The 20,868-nt window shown below is 40.7% G+C and overlaps 1 protein-coding gene across 2 annotated transcripts; it reads right to left on the bottom strand.

The window, feature by feature from the left end:
- Window positions 1–130: 130 nt before the first annotated feature.
- vstm2l (V-set and transmembrane domain containing 2 like) lies at window positions 131–18,438 on the bottom strand. 2 transcript variants are annotated; one of them, XM_046384311.1, is made up of 4 exons: window positions 17,598–18,438; window positions 2,948–3,117; window positions 1,418–1,462; window positions 131–1,201 (listed from the first exon to the last, which is right to left on the bottom strand). In XM_046384311.1, the coding sequence occupies exons 1-4, from the start codon at window positions 17,710–17,712 to the stop codon at window positions 893–895; spliced, it is 639 nt and encodes a 212-aa protein (XP_046240267.1). In that variant the 5' UTR covers window positions 17,713–18,438; the 3' UTR covers window positions 131–892. The 2 variants fall into 2 exon arrangements, with proteins under 2 accessions (XP_046240267.1, XP_046240268.1); XM_046384312.1 differs by lacking the exon at window positions 17,598–18,438 and adding an exon at window positions 5,143–5,234.
- Window positions 18,439–20,868: the final 2,430 nt, after the last annotated feature.

Below are 20,868 nucleotides of genomic sequence, written 5' to 3'. Positions count from 1 at the left end.
AAATGAATGTATTTAATATAACGTACCAAACAGCAGCACTGAGAACAAACACAGCTGAGAGGAAAACGTGACTGAAATGACAAACTCCTTAAAGGTTATATTGTGGCTGAGAAAATGACGACAAAAGTTTGGAGTGATAAGTATACCGTAGTTGTGTATTGAGTCATTTGATTAAGTAGCACAGATTAAACTTAAATGATAGCAGTAAAAGTCTAGTGTGAATATACACAAGAATTTCTATATTATCTTTATGTGATAAATTCATACATTTTTTATTCTGACAAATGCTGCTGTGGTGGAGAAAGCTACAATACAGATAGCATTTAAACAAAGATTTCATGAAGGAAACAACGCAATTTGAAAAGTCTTCAGATGAATGAAAAAGGCTTTTTTTTACTCATTAGAAAGCATTTACATCGAAATACTGCAGTTTTTGGTATATCTTATGGTAAAAGACAGTAGAGTTGGCACATTGCAGAGGAAATGTTCTGTTCTGTGTCTGTATCAGTGAATTATTATTTATGATATCCATCCTGACACTCCACTGCCGTGTACGGTTACTCTGTGAGAAAAAGTTCTGGGTGCTCGGCTACTGTAAGAGTCCTGCTCAGATAAAATAACAAAAAAACAGCCTTAATGTCACATTAACGCAAACGTACACAAACAAAGCAACAAAGAGAACACAACTGTATGTAGTGTCAATAAAATCGTGCCCTTTCTTTGCATTCAATAGCATCCAAACAGCAATAACAATGATAGACAAACAAACCGGGAAACACAGGGGGTCCGGTTATGTCTGACGCCTCTACTCTGTGGTGACGTGCGTGTGGATGACGTCCATCTTTCGAGAAAAGTCGTGAACATGCAGACAGACAGACAGACTCTGCCCACTCTACAGTACACAGCTCTCATTACAGTCAGTGCTGCTGCCAGCTGACCTCCTCTTCAGATCCCGTCCCTCTGCTTGGTGATGGGGGTGCGGATGGTCGCCCTGTGACAGATACCCCGGGTCCTGCAGCTTCACGTCATCCGACCGCTGACTCCTCTCAGGCTCTACCTGGAGGTAGGCGCGAACACGGTGGTGCTGCGCCACGGTGCCGCTGAAGTCAATGACACGACACTCGTACGTGCCCTCGTCTGACGGCTTGACGCTGGAGAGGCGGAGCTTGTGGGAGATGTTGCTGCCGGCCACTTTTACAACCTGATGGCAACAAAAGGTGATGCAGTCTAATTTAAAGCCATATGTTAAACATGACATAGATGAAAACATATTTTATATTATTCAAAACTAGGAATGGAACGAAAGCTTGCAAAAGCCTCAACGTCTCTCATGTTCATCCTAACAAAAATCATCTTGTGTTCTTTGATACCGTCTTTGCTTTGTGCCAGTTGACAGGTGATGCAAGATCAAACTCACACTAATTTTGGTGGCATCTTTGGATGTTTCCTCCAGGGGTACAACCTGCACAGAAATATGGATGATGCATTAGTGACAGATGGCTGATTGAGGTTTCTAAAAACATCTCATGCTAAAAATATAATTGATGCACAACAGCAAAGCATTACAGTTTGATGTTTTCTGCAGTGCTCTTTTACAAACACGCAGCCTCCCAAGATTGCTGATAGGCTGTATGTATTTTCTCTAGTAGTTGAGCTTTATGTATGTTTGTGTGCATGTAGGAACACACAACAGAACTGAGCATGCAAGCCTCTGAGCCAGAGAGAGTGTGTGTGTGTGTGTGTGCATATGTGTGTGTGTGTGTGTGTGTGCAGAGGAGTAGAGGTATTCTTTTGGGCATTGGTATGAATTATGCATGGAGCAGGCAGAGATTTTGAAAATCTATTTCTTTCTCAGTGCCAATTATAGTGTCTAGAGGCACAACAGGGGAGCCTGAGTTCCCCCACGATGGGAGACAGTCAACCTGTTCCCCCAGTGCAGGCAAATGCTAATCAGCAATTATCCTTTCGTTTCCATGCCAGAGGGTTTCTGCCATGGCTAATATTGCATTTCTGATATACAGTAAGCTTTAGGTTCAGTCCGAACAGCTCTGCCCAAATAAACTGAACTGCAAAAATGGAAAAAGGGAAACTGAAAATGGACTTCACGATTCTACTTCACAGATTAATAAAACACAAAAAGCAAGCTTTAACCTTGAAGAAACAACATGAGTTTCTGAGTAAAATAAAAGGCCTCACAGATATTCAGGCTGCCTTCTTTCAAAGGAAAGGAAGGAAAGTGACATATCTTGTCATTGGAGGGAACTCACTCCAACGAAATTTGTTCTCTGCATTTAACCCACCCAAGTGACGTGCACACACACAGCAAACCCGGGGCAGTGGGCGACCGCGTGCAGCGCCCGGGGAGCAGTGGGGGTTAGGTACCTTGCTCAAGGGTACCTCAGCCATGGACACCGGGACGGGGAATCGAACCAGCGATCCACCGGTTACGGGTCCGACACCCTAACCGCTGATTCTTGCACTAAACATAAGCATTTCAATGATGCAGGGAATTAATTCCATATCAATATGTACCGTCCTTTTTACTGGAAACCACACAATACCTTCTCTGGTGAAAACAAATGTGGGCAATGAATGAGTTGGTTATTCACATAGAAAACATCTGAAACACGCACTCAGTGAAAATCAATTAAAAATGTCGTATATAAAAATACTTGAAACTGTGTAAATCTGATGTACAGATGCTGTCTATTACCGATGTTTTTTCCCTCATGTTTGGTCTATATGTTAATGGAAATCTTGCTATATTTGTGATGTATGATATGACAAATCCCAGAGGGATGAGCCAAACGACAATCATGCTTTCCAACAAAAATCAGCTCACTATCATCTCATTATGCACTCAGTCATCATACAGTGGCTTAAAGTAACTGTTTGTTGTATGACGTGTCCTCACAACCCCATTAGATCCCTTTCTCCTGTGGCTTACACTATTAGTGATCTGCCCAGGTTTCTCTTGCCAGTCTCTGTGGTCCTTGATGTACCACCACTGGATCTCCAGGGAGTAGGAGGGAGAGCCCGCCCCACGGAAGGAACAAGCCATCTCCACGTCCTCACCGCTCCGTGTCGTGATGTCGTGTGGCACCTCTGTAAAGAGAGCTAGAGAGAAATAAAAAGACAAATAACAGAAAAAGTTTATCTCCAAAATGACAGAAACACAAATCTTTAAGATGTCTGTTTCTCAGTGACATTTCACTTCAGCCAAGAGAAAAAACTGCGTGACAAAAGGATGCAAGATGTTGGTAGCCGTGTGAATATAGCACTGAAGACTAATGTTATTTAATTGACTTGGGATAGTAAGTGATCATTATTGGGTATTGTTCTTTCTTTACATGCTGTAGCAGCATAGCACTTTCACAATTTCACCTACATTTTTTCTCTGTATGAAGACAAGGTTAAAGGAAGCCGAATATAAACAGAACCAAAAGAGTGTCATGAATGTATGTATGTATGTATGTATGTTTTATAATCCTTCTATGGATGATAGAGCAGCCCGAGCTGGACATCGTACTGATATACTAATCTGGACGTGTTACATAAGATCAACCGCCTACGCACAGAACATAATTTTCTCTGGATTGGCTTCCAGTAACGGTCAGTAATTCAACAGAACAGCACATTCTCCACATATCATCTGACTCAGCATGCAGTATGTGTGTGTGAGGGGGACAAAACGAAGACATCAACTGGCCCAAATGCATCTTTATACACACATTCAGCTTTCTTATTTAACCCACTCGCACTGACAGATACAATACAGAAACAAAGATGGTGACTGTGAAGCATATGTATCTGGTTGTTAATGGATAAGACAATGATTAACTTCAGGGAAAACTTGCAGGTTTATTTTTTAGAAACCTTTAATTCCCTTCTACTGACTACTACAGCAAAGTAATTTAGTTGTTCCTTTCAAAACAATATGAGTGACTTCGTTTTAAATTATTAAATCTGAAGGGATCTTTTCTGCCTCCCAAGCACTTAACTGCATTCTTACAGCCAATAGAAATGACCATAACACTCTATAAAGGGCTGTTAACAGCCTAAATCCAGACAACAATTACAAATTGCCACAAGTTCAGCAGAACACTGAGATGCAGATGCAGGAGAAGGCAGACACAACAAAGAGCTAAAATAGTTGAGAATCAACAAAAATAAAACCACAGTAGAAGATAGAGCAAATGACTAAACAAAGAACTGAACTCAAACGGGACTGAAATACAATCTAAGCTAACGAGGGAATGTGGTGCAGGTGGAGAGAAGGGTGGAGACACACAGGTGAGGGGAATGAGGTGAGAAAAACAAGAAGACCACACCCACAAAAAAGAGAGTGAAGGAAGAGAGAAATCATGAGAGCACACATGGCTAATCAGTTCCTAAATGATCCGCTATTTGCACCATTCTTATATACCATTATACATTCACAATGAAGTAAGACAAAACTAATCAACAGGAACAAATATAAGAGAACAGTGAAAAGTTCCATGTAGAGCACATCACCTTATGATAAGTGTGTGTGATAAGAGAATAAGCTGTCCGTTGTGCCTTTAAGTAATATTCTACCTCACAGAAATCCTGCGAAAGACAGTCTGAGCATCTTTAGGTCAGGTGAGAAGGGGGAAGTCATTTGCTGGATGTGTAATTGACATTCACGCAGCCTTGTGCTAAGCTGATGCAGTGATGAACAGGAAGATGTCAGAAAAAAAGGCTGATAATAGAGGAACGGCGGAGAGGGCTTCGGTGTCGTTCCACTGACTGGACCCCCAGGAGTCGTGCCCTTGATGCACCGCTGCCTGCGGCCAGGCAGTGGCCTCATTTGTCAAGAGGAGACGCATTGTAGGGATGGAGCCGGACAGGGGCCAAGAAAGGTCGGGGGAAGAGCACAGAGCGGAAAAGAGAGAGAAAAGAGGCAAATGGGCAGAAGGTGAACTGAGGTGAGTGTGTTGAGAAGAAAGAGATGAGAAAGATAGATGAAGAAGTGAGAGGAAACCACACACACATCCACACACACAGCACTAAGAAGGAAATTTGGCACCTTTAGAAGGGATTGCTAGTAAAGCGATGACATATAGAGCAGAGTGTAGACAGAGCAGCTTGCACAAGCGCACAGAGCATTTTTCTGAGTACCTGCAGACAGTAAAACAGGAGTCCACACCCCACAGCCTGTATGTTTAGAGCCAGTGAATCTGTCCCGCCTGCTGCATAACAATACCTTTCTGCTGCAATGAAACAACAATTTTTCATATACAAACAACACATCAACAGCACGTTCATACTTTTTAGCCTTTATTTTCAATTAACCTACCTTGAAAGATTTCATATCAATATTTGTCAGTGAAAAAGAGAGAAAAAGCTTTGCGTACATCATTTACTTCAGTTGCTGCAGCTCTGTTCACACGCCAAAGTTACTCAGGACAAAGACAGACTACAAATAAACACATTTTCACATTTAAAAAAGCTACTGACTCATCTACTGAGCGCCACACCGGCATTCACATCCTTGTGCATGTGTTTAGTTCTTCAGCCGAGGGAGAAACAAGCCGGCTTTCAAACCGAAAACAGAATCTCTCAGTATGTTGGAACTAAATCCTCAGAGTGTGTCCGTCGTTATGTAAGGTGTTAAATTGTTGAGCATGTGTTTTGTCATGGCAACATGAAGGTCCGTTATGTATGAGCAGCCAGCACTACAAAACAACACACTCTCACCAATTCACAATAGCTCTAAATCCTTGTGAGACAGAAAAATAACAGACGAGATGAGGTTACGTCACAGACAAACCCACCCTACCTTTCCGCTTCACCTGTTCCCTCTCCATCTTCCAGTACGGATCTTAATTATGATGCTGGCAGACAGAGGCAGAGAACAGACTTTCTTACTGGTTTCTGAGCAGCTCTCACTCAGGACAGAATGTACAAAAATCTCAGACCTGCAAGCTACAGGTGGTTCATCAGAGATGAGCTGTCCAACACATGGCTTGATATGAGATATAATATATAAACACACACAACCTAATGCAGTGGTATGTATACAACAAAAATACAAAAACACGCTGCTGTGAGATCAAAGTCTGAAGGGGATCATTAGAAAAGTCACTTACAGGTATGCTAACAAATTGCACGTAAGGCAGCAACAGAGTATTAGAAAAAACTATCAGAAAATGGCAAGTTTTTAGCGTTGTAGTTCATCCTTCAGAAGTCCAACAGCAGTGGGGATGCATGAGAATACATCAGTTTGACTGTCATTGACACAAAATCAACTTTCAGTTTCTGCCTTTTAAAGACATTTGGAGAGGAAAATTAAATGCATTTCAGCTGAAAGACCACCGTGCATAGAGAAAGCTCCTCATATCCATGTTTCCTTCTTTTGCTGATAAAATATATAGTGCTGAAAATGACTTACTGTATATTATTATTTCACTGAACAGAGTTTAGTTATGTGGATGCTCAAAACAGCAGAGGCATTTTTCAAGAACATCTTAGTAAGATTTCTTTGATTCTTTAATTGTCGTGTGAAATAAATTGCCAACGCCTGAAACAAGGAAGTTAGACATTTTACAGATAAAACACATAGTTTTCTTTTTGTTTCTCATTAGACAGATGGGAAAACAGAAAAAACAGGACAGACAGAAAACAATAAATCAGATTTTTCATTTGTGGAAAGCAAAAGGAGATGTGAACTGCTTCTGCACAGACAAACAAGCATTACTTCAATTCCACTGTAGACTGTAATTACAACTGGCATAATGATTCATGTTCGTCTGATGTCTTTCAGGAAAATCTTTCTGGATCACTTAGCAACCCAATCTTAAAAGCAGCCTTTTGTCCAGTGGCTTTATAAATAGCAAAAATATTCTGATGAGTATTCTGATGAGTTATTTAACTCTAATACTCATTAGAATATTATCCAGAAATTAAACCATAAGGTAACCAGACCTGTAAACTTTGATAAACATGCCAGAGCAGCTTTTTTAAAAGTGTACACACTGTATGCTGCCATTCTTAAGCACACAAAGACTAAAAATCGAAAGAAACATCCTGAGCAAGGTTGCGGTAAAACGTGGATTTGATGCATCTGTATCTTGAGATATGTTTCTGAGAAAAGGCATTTTCAGTTTTCACGGTTTCATACCAAGGATTCTTCTTTTTGTACTGATTTTATGCTTGAAAAAGCACTTTGGAAGAGTATTTCAAAAGCAGTTGAATAAGTTTTTTTTTTTTTTTTAAATCACCTCTAATATAGACATTTTCTTATTATTTGCAGTTTTTCTCCTTTCTCATTATTCAACACTGGCACTCTTCTCTTGGAGGCCCGAAGAGGAGCACAGAGTGCATGACAAAACTTGTCACAATGTCTTGAAATAATGTTTTTTGAACATATGGTGCCAGAGATGAAGCCTGGAATAGCAGAAAACTTCACAGTGCATAAAATATATGAGCAAAACAACAGAGGGTGGCATTTCAATCATCATGAGTTTTCTCAGCGTTCGATGCAGGGGCTGACACTTTTTTCATCCCCGAGATACAGTATCAACAGCCAGCGGCAGAGCACAGACAGCAGCAACTGTCACTTCAAACAGCCCGTGTTCCCACAGGCGAAAAGATGATTGTGGGACACACAGTGAAAGACAAAAAGGAGCAAGGAAAGAAAACAAAAAAAAAGGAATGTCACAGGAAAAAATAGACAAATGCTATATTCAGTGAAATTAAAGGAATGCTGAAATTATACTGTATTACTTGATTAGCTGACAATGGAAAATGAATGGATTCTAATTTCATTGCCAGTTGATCTTTTGATAAACATCTGTCTTAAATATCTATCGTCCAATCAGAGTTAGCAATCAGAACTAGCCGTGGTGGGCCTGTCAAGCTCTGAGGGAGCGACTCTGATACCCTCCACTTAAAGAGCCTTGATGGAAACCAGATATACAGGACTATGAGGAATGAATCAATCAGTCGTTTAAATAAATCGCCTATTTTTAATTATCATATACTGTAATTATATAATCATTTTTAAACTAACTAGCTTGATATGGATCCCTTAATTTACATTGGTAAAGAATAATTACAACAGCTGTAAAATAAATTTGTCAACGGTGACGCTGTGTCTAAATTAGGCCTGCTTTAAACCTGGTTTTATGATTGTGTATCTTAGTTTGTTACTGGTAGACACGGTGCATATTCAAAACCCCTTTTACAATATTTTAGTTTTGAAATGAGCCAGCTGTGTGCAGTGTTTTAACTGTCTAATGAATTTAACTTAGCTTGCTAACTACAGCAGGTAGACTTTGTTAGTGACGGCTTTGATTTAGTCGATGCTAGAAATGGGAAGCTAGCTTTTGTTTACTTCTGCCCGAATGATGCCTGTTAATTACATCACCATTTGTTTTGATTTCATAAACTAATGAAGGCAAAAGCTGACTGATTTCACTGCATTAAAGCTGTTGTTTGTACTGGAACTGAATATCAACCCTTGATTTTTTTTTTTTTTTAATATATAATAAATATAACAAGTAATCAAGAATTAATGACGCTGAGCTGAAACCACAGTGTGTGAAGTCAGAGTCAAGTCAAGGAGAGAGCTGCACAGGGAGTCCTCAAATACAATCATGATTCCAGAGCTACAGTCGGACCGGCTTATAGCTGCAAGGTAATTCCTGCACTTTTCCATTTCCTCTGCCAGCTCCATTCTGCAAACGCAGGATTTTTCTCAATTTTCCACCTCATTCTGTCTCTTGTTTAAATCCTTTCTTGGCCCCTTCTCTCTCTCTCTCTCTCTCTCTGTCTCTGTAACATCTCCCGCAAATCTCCTTCCTCTTGTTGTTGAAAACAGAACATTTTTACCCTTCTGTCTCACTTTGCCTTTTCATTCTTACTTTCTACCTATTAGCTGTACCTTCTACCTCTTTTTTTTCATTCAGGCCTTCCCTCTACTCTCACCTTCCACGATGCCTTCAATTCAGTTCCCCTCCATACTTTTTTTCCCCTCTCTGTGCCTCTCTCGCTGAGTGGGCAGTCTGTGTCCATTGGCTCTCTGGTGCCTGTCATAAAGGGATGCTTCCAATTCTCTCACTACATCTCCTGGAGCCTTGCCCTACTGGCTCTGGCAGGTGTTCAGCATCCTGGGAGACTTATCCTGTGTGTGTGCCTCACTGTGGTGACCTGTGGCTTGTTGTCAGCATACAGTGTCTGTGTGCAAAAGCTGTGGAGATTTGAAATGCACGCTAAAAGGTACAACATGCAACACTTCCCTGACAAAAACAGCACTGCTGTGCGTGTCCATGTGCCAGCCAACAGGCACAGGTTGTCCCCATACAAGAAACTAATTGGCGCCGTGGAGGTGGCGAATGCATTACGTGCCAGTAACCATTTAACATCCAGCTCTGGCACACAGATTCAGCAATTCAAGAAAGATCAAAGGGACAAAGACGAGCTCCTTTAACCAGCTGGAGGAGGAGGACAAAGAAATGAAAAATGACAAAAAAGCTCTGACATCTACTTTCTTTCAACACACAAATTACATGTAATTGTTGTTACGCTCACGTTTACATAGAAGACAGACAACATGATATGTTCAAGTGCTATTTTGATAAATAAACAGACCGGATGCTTTCTGCTGAGATGCTTGAAGCGCTGACATCGTGCTATGGCGGTAAATAGTAAATGGACTGTACTTTTCTAGTCTGACTGACCATCCAAAGTGCTTTACAACAAGAGTCAGCATTTGCCCATTCACACACACACGCACACACACACATTCATGTGGTGGTGGCAGAGGATAAGATGGAAGGTGCCACCTGCTCATCAAGATAACCATTCACACTAACACTCACACACTTGGGAGCAATTTCCAGTTCAATGTCTTGGGAAGCCAGGGAAGCATGGAGACCTGCTCCACCTTCTGAGACCCCCACAGGTGGTAGGATAGTCTTATTTTACAAAAGATACACACACACCTTGGACACTTTCTGACATTTTATCTGCACTGTCTCTCCTCTTCACTCCTGACTGTCTTCTCTCTATGTGTCTCATTGTGTGTCCACAGGAAAAGCAGTGAGAAATACAGTTCGCAGATAAAGTGTAGTTATATAAAGCTATAGCATGTGACCATATGACCTGACGGTGCCTGTGCTTGTGAATGGAGTGTGGAGTAGGCTTTTCTTTACTTGTCTGTTTAAAAGATCCATTAAATGCTTTTTTATAGAACTTTCACTGAAACTCAGTCATGGTTTGTGTCTCCAATGTGCATCATCGCTCTTACAGATTTTTTAAACTTTAATATATATCCTTAAAATAATAAAGATAGCTGGATGCACACTGAACAGGTCATGAGCTAATCAGAGGGCTGACATATTCATTCGATACACTGCGAGAGGCTCTATCATTACATCCCAAATCATTAGCACCATCAAATCATGCCGTGCCCAAATAAACGTCACACCTTCCTGCCTCACTCTCCTCCTCCTCTTCCTCCCCTCAACTTTAGTGATCTGACAGTTGTCAAATTGCCTTTTGGTTTTGCTATGCAGCCGCTCTCTTCAACCTCCCTGCGAAATACGACTTGTTGACAAACAGACTGTCTACCAGTGAGTACTGTGCCGACGTCAGGCCCTGACAAGCCTGCTCAGCAGACATCCAGCTGTTTCTGACTTTAATCACAGTATGGTCACCAGAAATCAATCCCAAACCCTGGGCAGAATGCTAAATCAACACAAAAAGCCGATCCCACTGGCAAATTTTCACGGGCCTGAACTGGCAGAGAAAAGAGGGATAATAAGAATTACTTGATGTGAATACTGACTTCTAGGGAAATCTCAGCACAATAGGTTGTCTCATTTATAATGCTATATAGCTGGCATAAAAGAGTCTGCTTGACTTGGCCTTTTCTAAGTATAGATTTTCACAAAGCCAGCACTGTTAGAACTGTCTTCCGGTGGAGGCAGGAGACCCTTGTTTGAAGATGCAAGTGCAGTACGTGCTTTTAGAAAACGGTCCTTCTTGGTATTTTAAACTATATTGCTCAGAGAGAGGTGATAGAAATGAGGCCATGAGAACACAGAATCGACTGCCTGCTATCCACCAAAGACTCATTAAAAATGAAAAGGGGAGAAAATAATGAAAGAAAGCAATGCGGTGGAAGACATAAATATGTAAACCAACTTATACTACTCAAGCCCAAAGGAGACCACTCTAGATATTTTCTTCAGGTCCCATGCAAAAAGAGAGGGAGAAATCCAGCCTGGGTGCCAGTGTGAGGCCAGTCCATTGATCCTCTCTCTCTCTGTCTCTCATTGAGCTCAGCTGTTTGAGGATAACTAAATTACAGAGGGCTTATTAGCATGGATGAGAAGCAAGTTTGACAGCCGTATCTTGGCATGTCCACATGTGCTTGTTTGTGTGAGAGCTAAAGAGGAGCTTGCAGAGAAAGCTTGTGTCTGACCCTGCAAGCCTCTGTTTTTCTTTGTTGAAGCGTTAAATGATAAGGCTTGCGCTATTCTGTATTTTTCTGAAAAGACCAAACCCAACAGTCTTTTGTAGTCTGTCACTAAGGGATGGGTGGATCAATTGTGCAAGATCAACTCTTCAATACTCACAAGCTACTCATTTGGTATAGATTCCTTAAAAAAAAATAGAAATAATAAAATGACATATAAAACATCAATCCCAATGGTTTTCATATTGCTGATTGTGCCAAAAATATACCTGACATGTTTGGGTGGTGTGAGACAAGAGGGCTACAGCACAATTGCACATTTCCACATCAAACTTGTGTGGTAAGAAAATGGAGAAGAACAGAAGGAAAATAGCTGCATAGTGATTTTCAGGGGTTGAGCTGGGCCCCTTTCTTCCAGTGAAGGGAAATCTTCAGCATACAAAGACATTTTGGAGAAGGCCCTTTTCTATTCCAGCATGACTGTGCCCCAGTGCACAAAGCAAAGCGATTGGATGAGTTTGGTGTGGAGGAACTTGACTGGTCCACACAGAGCCCTGACCTCAACCCCATCAAACACCTCTGGGATGAACTGGAACAGAGATTGAGAGCCAGGCCTTTTGGTCCAACATCACAAACTCTCTACTGCACGAATGTGCAAAAATTCCCACAAAAACGCTCCAAAATCTGGAAAGTCTTCCCAGAAGAGTGGAAGCTGTTGCAGCTACAAAGCTGTATTCAGAACACAATGTTATTAAATTCCCTGTTGGTGTAATTATCATACGCTATATAGACAAAAGTATTAGTGTCCCAATACCTTTGTCTATATAGTGTATACAAAGACACACACACACACACTTAAAATATAGTTTCATTAAGTCAATGCTTCCATTCGAACCACCTCCATAGGGCACTGAAGAAGAAGAAGGAATCAATGAAATGACTGAGAAGAAAAAATCAGACACAGTAAATACCAAGCCATAAAAAACAGCTTAATGTCGTAACTTCCACCAAGGTGAATGTAAATAGCCCGTGAACAGAATCCCTGTGGGAAGAGGTATTTCACTAACTTGATGAATGGCTTTAATAATCAGGGACGCCCCAAGGGAACGGTGGATGAAACAACAAGAAGCTCCTGTAATAAAGACACTGGCTGCAGATATTTATCTTGATATTAAAAAGCCTTAATACTGCATGCAGATAACCAACTACAGGAAAAAAGATATATTTGGTTTGTGAATATGGGAAAACCTCAAGGGGTTAAAGCATATTGTACTGCTTTATAGGCTATAGCTTTAACCCAATACCACTAAAAAGATATTATTTAGCAGCCACATTAAGTCAGCTTTATTAAGTTGTTATATTTTGATTCATACCACAATGTATGTCATCTACACCAGGTACAGAGCAAGATGAGCCAAAAAGTTATACATGTGAGTAACAGTATCACCCTGAATTACTGTGCCAAGAGAGTTCCATACAGCACACTCATTGTAAGCGACACCCTATGAAAGGATGTGGATAAGAAACATAGTATGAGTGATAAACAAAAATAAGCAGTCTGGGAATTTGCCAGAAAGTCAATAATGCTGTATTTGGTTCAGAATCAGCAGCAGGGCAAACAGACAGGAGAATCCTTGGGGAAATAACTGCTTGCTGCAAGACCTTCAGCCTCCATTCAAGGTGGAAGGTAAAATAATGAAATAAGAATGGAGTCGGTAATCAAGCAAGCAGCTGTCTGCCTGTTGCAGCCGACACAGTGGGTATGCAGAGTGAATTTTTCATAGCCCTTGGGACACAAGACTCACAGGCTATTTCTGTGTTTCCTCCCTGTTTGTGGCAAAATGAAGTAGTACGTGTTGTTGACAACACATACTGGGGATCGGAGACACTTTCAAGAATGTTCAGTTCACTCCATCTGGACTCCCAGAGGATGAAAGACAAAATTATGTTCTGTTGCGGGTATGCTGCCCTTGAGAACCTTTAAATGATGGTGTGCATGTTTTCTTGAGATGGAACAGTTGAAGGAATAAGCTGCTTAGAGCCCTTGGACATGATCTGCCCCATCTGCTGCAATCCAGAAAACTAAACTGGAACTTGAATTGAAGCTGAACCACATCCACGTTGGTTGCAGTAGTATTGTAAGTCAAAGTTGGATTGTAAGGCAATGAAATGTAATCTCACCATATTTAAGTTGAAGGGAGTCTAAGTGGGTTTATAAAACAAGGATGTCATCAACAATGTTGCATGTACTGTGCAGTATATAGTCTCTGGATTAAAAGTAGTTTACTCTCATTGCACACTAAACTGAGCAGAGCTGACCATCTCAGCCTGAGGTGATAAGGGCCCACTTAACAGCCTCGCTGCTAAGCATCAAAGTTGGGGAACACTTTCTTCCCTGCCTTTTCACTGCCTTCACTCACGCATTTCAGTTTTTAAAAAAGAAAAAAAAAACTTTCTCAAATTTCAGTTTCAAAACAAAACAAATTTAAAGGGTTGAGTCTGTTGTTATTATGAGTCAAAACAAAAATTTGGTAATCAATTAAAATTAAAAAATGAAAGCCAAAAAGTCACAGATTCCAGGTTATAAAAATGTTATTATTTGCTGTTTTTGAATACAAAAACAAACTTAAAAAGTGACATCATGGTCTCTGAGAAAAGTTATTGACAATTAACCAATTACTGAAAAAATCAATCGACAGATCAATAATGAAATCGAAAATGCAATCGCAATGGTTGTTGATGCTGACAGGAAGACAGGAATAAGCAGGTGGCTCTTTTAAATGACTGTTATGTCTTCTTAATTGGTTAAGCCCTACACAAAAGCTGAAATTTAATGGTAATTAAACAAGATTTAATGCTCAATCTTTCATTATACAACACGAGACGACTTTCTGTCTTTTGAAAAAGTAATTCTCTTGTTGATTACACAGACAAATCAGTGGAACATGCTAATATTTTGAGCACAACTACTACACACCGAACACAACTACTACACACCGGAGGTAAACGCGTCACCAGAGGAAGCAGCTGTCCCTTCAAGTTGAGACATGTTAAAATTTACTCCTGTCTCCAGTATCGTCTCGAGGTCAGCCTTGTTTCAGCCATCCTCCACCAGCACCTCCTCTGTGACAGCATGACTGTACAATCTGTTGTCCCCCACTTGCACAGTCAGAGCTCCATTAAATTGAAAGCCAATGCAAACTGTCTGGGCTGGCTGTCCTCATTAAGAGGACACCAAGCAGAGGACTGGCAGAGGATACCAGACACTTTGGAGGCCTAATGAATTGGTACACGCCCCCACACTGTGAAAGAGGCAACAGGATGAGCGCTGCCAATGAGCACTAACAACGTCACGTCTTACACTGGAAATGAAGGCGTTCAGAATTGATGATGAAACCATGTGTGGCAATATCATCGCTTTGGACGTAGTACGCACAAGAGCAGCTTCCTCCTCTGTCTTCTCGAGCCCCAGGAGCGTTCGGCAGGTGAGAGTCACTCTGACACATGTGACCCACAATGAGTTGCAGGAACTGATCCCTGTAACCTGGTCATTTGTCTTCACACAGAACACACAATTCTGCGTCACATGCAATTTAATCTACACTTGGGCTGAAGTGGAAACTGGGGTGCAGGGGCTGGCCGGGCCCCAGCCTGATGCACTTATCTGAAACAAATGAGTCGGAGCTGAATCTAACAAGCACTCTCCAGAACAGTGCATCCAGCCTCTCTGCTCTACATGACGGCTCAGCTCCCCTCAGCTTGGGCAATTTATCAAAGAGCCTGATTGAAAAAGAAAAAAAAAATCCTGAGGATTACTTAACCACAAAGGATACCACAACTCTCTTTTTTGACACTGTTCTTCAAAAGGGAAAATAAAAGGCTGTTATGTTGTGTGCCGCATCAGGAATTTTTGTTCTTGTTAAGGGTCCACACCCTGAGGTATTTCTTCTTTTTGGCCGGTCTGAGGCAGAGAACACAACAATAACAGCCAATTTTAATTAACTTCCATTGGGAGAAATGCTACTAATTGATTTTCTAACCTGTCCAAGACAGTCAATCCGTTTGGAGCTGCTGCACAGCAAATTAATTTATGGTGATCGAGCTAAAGTTAACTTGCTAAGCAGAGAGGGCTCAAGGGACAACTGGTGAGACCCTGTGATGAAGTGGTTATCACGCAATTCGATTAGAGAACAGTAAATCTATGTCTGGAGCTCCTGGAGAAAGGTAAACTTGCTAATAGGTAAAAATACCAATTATGTTCAATCGTGACAATGATTAAAACAACAGAACTCCTTTGTAAGTGAAGGTATTCTACAGGTGAAAAAGATGAAAATTAAAATACTTAAGGAGCAGTAATGAGGCTGTTTGATCAGATGTCTTAATGCTATACTTTACCAGACAGAAACATATTAGATGATGCCCTCCCCTACAGCATAAAACGGTAAGATAAAAATATATACTCAGATATCTAGATTGACATATATGTGGTTTAGGAAAGACTAAGAAACATAATTAGGCATTAATTACAAATGTAAAGTATTCTTCATTGTTGTTTAACCGGGTCTGAAATCTCATTCAAACATAGTCCTGCTCCCTATCATTATTTATTCTTTTTGATTCAAAGAAAATATTATCTTACTGCAGGTTTCACAGACTATTTTTAGTTCTATCAGCAGTGAATGACACTGCCTGGTCAAAATACTAAAATCTGACATGATAAATGCGCCACCAATATATCTGAGTAATTACAGCAAACAAGCCTGAGCCACCAGAAGTCAAGAGTACAAGTAGTACATGGTGAATTATGAACCCCAGAGGAGTGCTGAACAATCATAAACTTCTCCTCTGGTTTTTGTTCCTACATGAAGCTGTCAATATATGTGAAATATGGTGAAGGTGCTACAGCACAGAAACAGGGCATCCAACGTCTTCACCCGCTTCCATATTAAGCACATAGTGCAGCACAGATCTCCTCTCTCCTTTGGGTGCCTGCAGGAGCTGTAATCTATCTCAAGAACATTAAGGGTACGTGCCCTTGGCTGTTTTTGTTTTGTTTTTCATGGTTCACATTCACTTATATCATCTTAGAAGTTTCCATTTCATGTCCACCAAACTAAACCTTCAACCAAACCTCGCCTGTTTGCATCTCACCATCAATTAATCCGGTAACTCTGTGTTAATTTGAGAAGTTGACATACAGCATTGTTGGTCTTGTGTGAGGTTATAGTGCATGTTTAGACTCAAACAACTGACTTTAATTGGTTTCTGTTTCAGTGTCAACACACTATTTTACTTGCATAACGTACCTATGTATAACTAATGATATATACGTGCACCCACCCAGTGCCTGGCAGTAACAGTCTATAATTCTCTACAAAGTGTCTCCAAAACACAAAAAGGGTTTTGCACTGGAAATAGTATTTCCAGATGCCTGTAGTTTAGCAGTCTCAGGAACATATCATGTAGTCACAGTATTCACGACTTGCTTTTGAGGAAGGCTTATGTTGCGTGTCATCTCCTTTGATCCTCTGGTTTCCTGCCAACTGCTCTCCACTCTCTGTCATAACTGTGAACCATGAGCAAACAGCATTCAGGTCTCCTGTTGTGACGGTTTTAGGATTGTGGGAGCTTCAGGTCAAAAATGTTTGTGCCAGGAAGGTTGAGTTAAATAAATGAAGCTGTTCAGTGGTACAGTATGCTATTTTTAATTTGCATCCTGATCCTGTCATGATCCACAGGGGGCAACTTTGTGCTGCATCCTGTTTTATCAAATCAAATAGGTTGTGTTGAAACTAATTTTAAATCAGTTTGAATGTGGACTATGCATGAAGCTCTGAATAAGCGATTAAAAATAATCTGTCAGATGCTATTAAAACCACTTCGGGCACATTAAAGGATGATAAGTGCAATATTCATAACTTTTCTATAGCCAAATCCCCCTTCCGACGTGTAAAAAGTAATCAGAGTCTCCATATCCTTCTTCATAACGGGAATAAACTTTTAAAAAATGACAAGAAAATCATCGCCATTTCAATAACAATCACTTTTCACTGAACCCCACCCAGTCACTCCTCCTCAAGAGTGAATATCATCCCGTTAGGAGGTTCTTCGTCCAGCAAGCAACCATCAACAGAGACATAAAACAACTTACCATTTCCAGAGATGTGATTATCCACCTCTCCGTGTCCGGCGTTGAGAGCCGCGTTAAGTTGAATATAAACTCCCGCATACTGTAAAATCCCTATTATCACTCCAAAGGCTCCCATTGCTTCAGCAGGTATTTCAAGCAGTTGTATAAAATTGTCACATTAGGTAGAGAGCATCGATGAAATATCCCCGCCGGGTTTGAGAAGCCGTCACACACATAAAGCAGAGGCTGGAGGGGAGAAACACTGCTGCTCCACTCGGCTCTGCGGGAGGAGATGATGCGGCCAGCGGCGGCGGAGGGACAAGCAGCGTGGAGACAGGTGCAGCGGCTCACACTGAGAGTCAATTAGGCGGAGGGATCTCACGGAGACGTTGCTGTTGATTCAACTTTAATTTGTGCTCTACGTTTGAATCAATTCCTCAAAGTGTCTCCACAATTATATTGGAAGTTAAATCTCTCAGGAGTCACATTTATCTGATTCCGATATGCCAATGTAGACAGTGGAAACGATCCACCCCGTCACCGGCTTTGTGATTATGCAGGTCAATTTAATAAAATATTACTTATATGCTAGCTATTAGCCTATCGTTGACATACCATATTACAACATACAGTGGGGTTTAAATAAATTAGTGGACAGTTATGGTGATGTTTTAACCAATGATAATGAAAACAATAAAGTTAAAGTTGAACAGAATAAGCCTCGTTGCATGTTAGTAATATGAACACTGAATATCATGTTAAATATAAAGGTAGAACCACTAGCTGGTTAGGCTGTACCCTTAAGGGTAGGTCTTACATTTTATCCGCCCCTGAGCCTGACATGAAATGCAATGTTATATTTTAATAATTGACTGTCAATTTCAATTCTTACCTACTGTCACCAGGCTACGTTTGACGCTGCTCGGCCACGGTGTGAAACAGCGCCTCCCCAAAAAGCGTCTGTCAGGTTAGGAGTGACAACCTTTACAAAGTTAGCGGTTGCGTAGCAACTAATTGCACCTCCCAGGTGCTGGGAGAATGACATCCTGTCATTAAATGCTGTTAGCTAAAGTTAAGCCAGAGATTTCAGTTGACAACTCAGCAGTTTAATGTGGAGGAGAGATGTGAAAATCATGAGAAGAAATGAAGTTTAGCGAGAACGTGGACTGCCTCTTTGTTTGACCTCGATGGACAGATTAAGCGATATGCCTTATCTGCAAACACAACAATTCTGTGCTCGAGGAATTTCATGTAAAAGGCCATGATGAGACAAATTGCAAATCCTATGATGGTGAAACAACAAGTTTTTTGCAGCATGACAGCAGGAAAATTCACATTCTAGCCGAAAGACAATATCCTCTGCTGTTCCCTCTCTGGTATTCTGTAAAGAATGTAAAATATGTTAAAAAACTTAGCATATGATACTATATCCATATCTCTGGGTTTTATTTTTACTCTGCTAGAGTGCCTGCAAGCATTTGTTTGTTATTATCAAAGAAGAGAGGCATTTATCCTGCTGTTCTTGTTCCATCTGTGTAAGACCTTGACATGTGAAGCTCACAGCATGCATTTTAAATTTTAAGAGAATAGAAGAGAAAAATATGTATTTTCAGAAAATAAACTTTGAGCACATTTAAACACTTATTCTTCATCTTGGTTTATATGAGTTGTATTAGAGTCATGTGGGGCCATAGAATAAGTTTGTTCCCATCGATTTTAATGAGGTATGTAAGTACAAGGCACTTGCTATCTTCTGTTTCTTGTTAGCAACAGTGGGAAATGATTTGTTTAGGGTTTAGAGACATCCACAGCTAAAAGCCTTCTCCCTTCACACATGAGCATGACCACACAGCGCTATTTGAAGAGCTCAGAAATCAATTCGCGACAACAAAAGAAAACCGGTTAACCTGAGAGGTCTTTGAGAAACCCTACAATTTTCACTGTGCACCCGGTCCAAAAGAGGCTGTTTATTTTTTTCTCCTGGCTCGAGCTGCTGTCTGCTCCCTTTATAGTGAGTGTCAACCAGGCTCTGAAGCCCAGACAACTGAGGATGAAATTGAAGCTGATGTATGCAGACGTGAGCCCCTAAGACGGACACAACACCTGCCTGGTAGCTCTGAGCTCAGCACCTCCCCCCCCGCGCTAACTGCCTCAAACAGCCCCAGCCATGGATGAGCTATATACTTGTGTGTGTGTGTGTGCTTGTGTGTGTGTGTTGGAGATGACAGTTATACAGTGCAGGGCCTGTTAAAATATAAAATGAAGGGAGCGAACTGGGAGTGTGACTCAACCGGGGAGTGGATTTCAAAGCCAGCAGCTTTCACAGAAGCTTCATGACATCCATTATTTATTGAGTTCTCTTTGACACATTCAGCCGCTTCTTTTACCTGCTGCTTTTAGATAGCCGAACAGAGGAATACGCTCCTCTTTTGTGAGCAAATTGTTCCAATCAGCGGAGAAAGTAATGCGCAATAGCTGCTTTCAACATGCAAAAAAATGTAAATGTTATTGTACTATTTATTAGATTTGAATTCAGGCTTTTTTGTTGGAAAATGAAAAATTATCTTGTGTTTATCTTATAGGGATCCAGTCTGGATTTGTGGATTATCTCCAGGTAACATCCCATGAGGCCCCACTGACTGATTTCCATTCCATTGTCATTACATTCCCTAGAGCTGTATAAATTAAATAGTACAACGGGCGAGTAATACAAATTTTACCAGCGCTTTTCATATGAATTCCTAAAATAAATCATTCACACATTCATCTTTTTTTCATTTTCTCCCTGGACATCCTGGACTGTCATCGTGCAAGTGAATTAGTTAGAAAAAAAGGCGGGTGTCCCCCCAACGGTCTTCATTTACTTAAGCTTTATTATCGTGGCTAAAGTCCATATTCTGTGGCTTGTGGTTATGGTCGGGGTCAGTTTAAGCTTGCTGGAGATTATAGACACCTTTTCAGGTTAAATACAATCAAACTAGTACGTCAATTTGAATAATTGCTACTTGTTACCAAACTAATTCATAATTCACTGTGTTCAGTTGCTAACTTGTAAGGTGCTATGGACTGCGGCTACATGTGAAACATTTTTGTTCAAACATTTGTTTGGCAATTTAGCCATTGTGTCCACTGATAGTTATTTAAGCTAGATAGCTACCTTTTCATTCATGAAACGTAATGACAAAAAAAAAAAAATGCAGATAAAAACAAATAAAAATGCAATAATCACTTATGACTGGTCATTGCAAATATAAATAAATAAATACTTCCCATCAAGAATTTTTGATTTTCA

Source organism: Scatophagus argus, chromosome 3 (genome assembly GCF_020382885.2).
Source record: "Scatophagus argus isolate fScaArg1 chromosome 3, fScaArg1.pri, whole genome shotgun sequence".
NCBI lineage: Eukaryota > Metazoa > Chordata > Actinopteri > Scatophagidae > Scatophagus > Scatophagus argus.
This window is presented reverse-complemented; position numbering and strand designations above follow the sequence as displayed.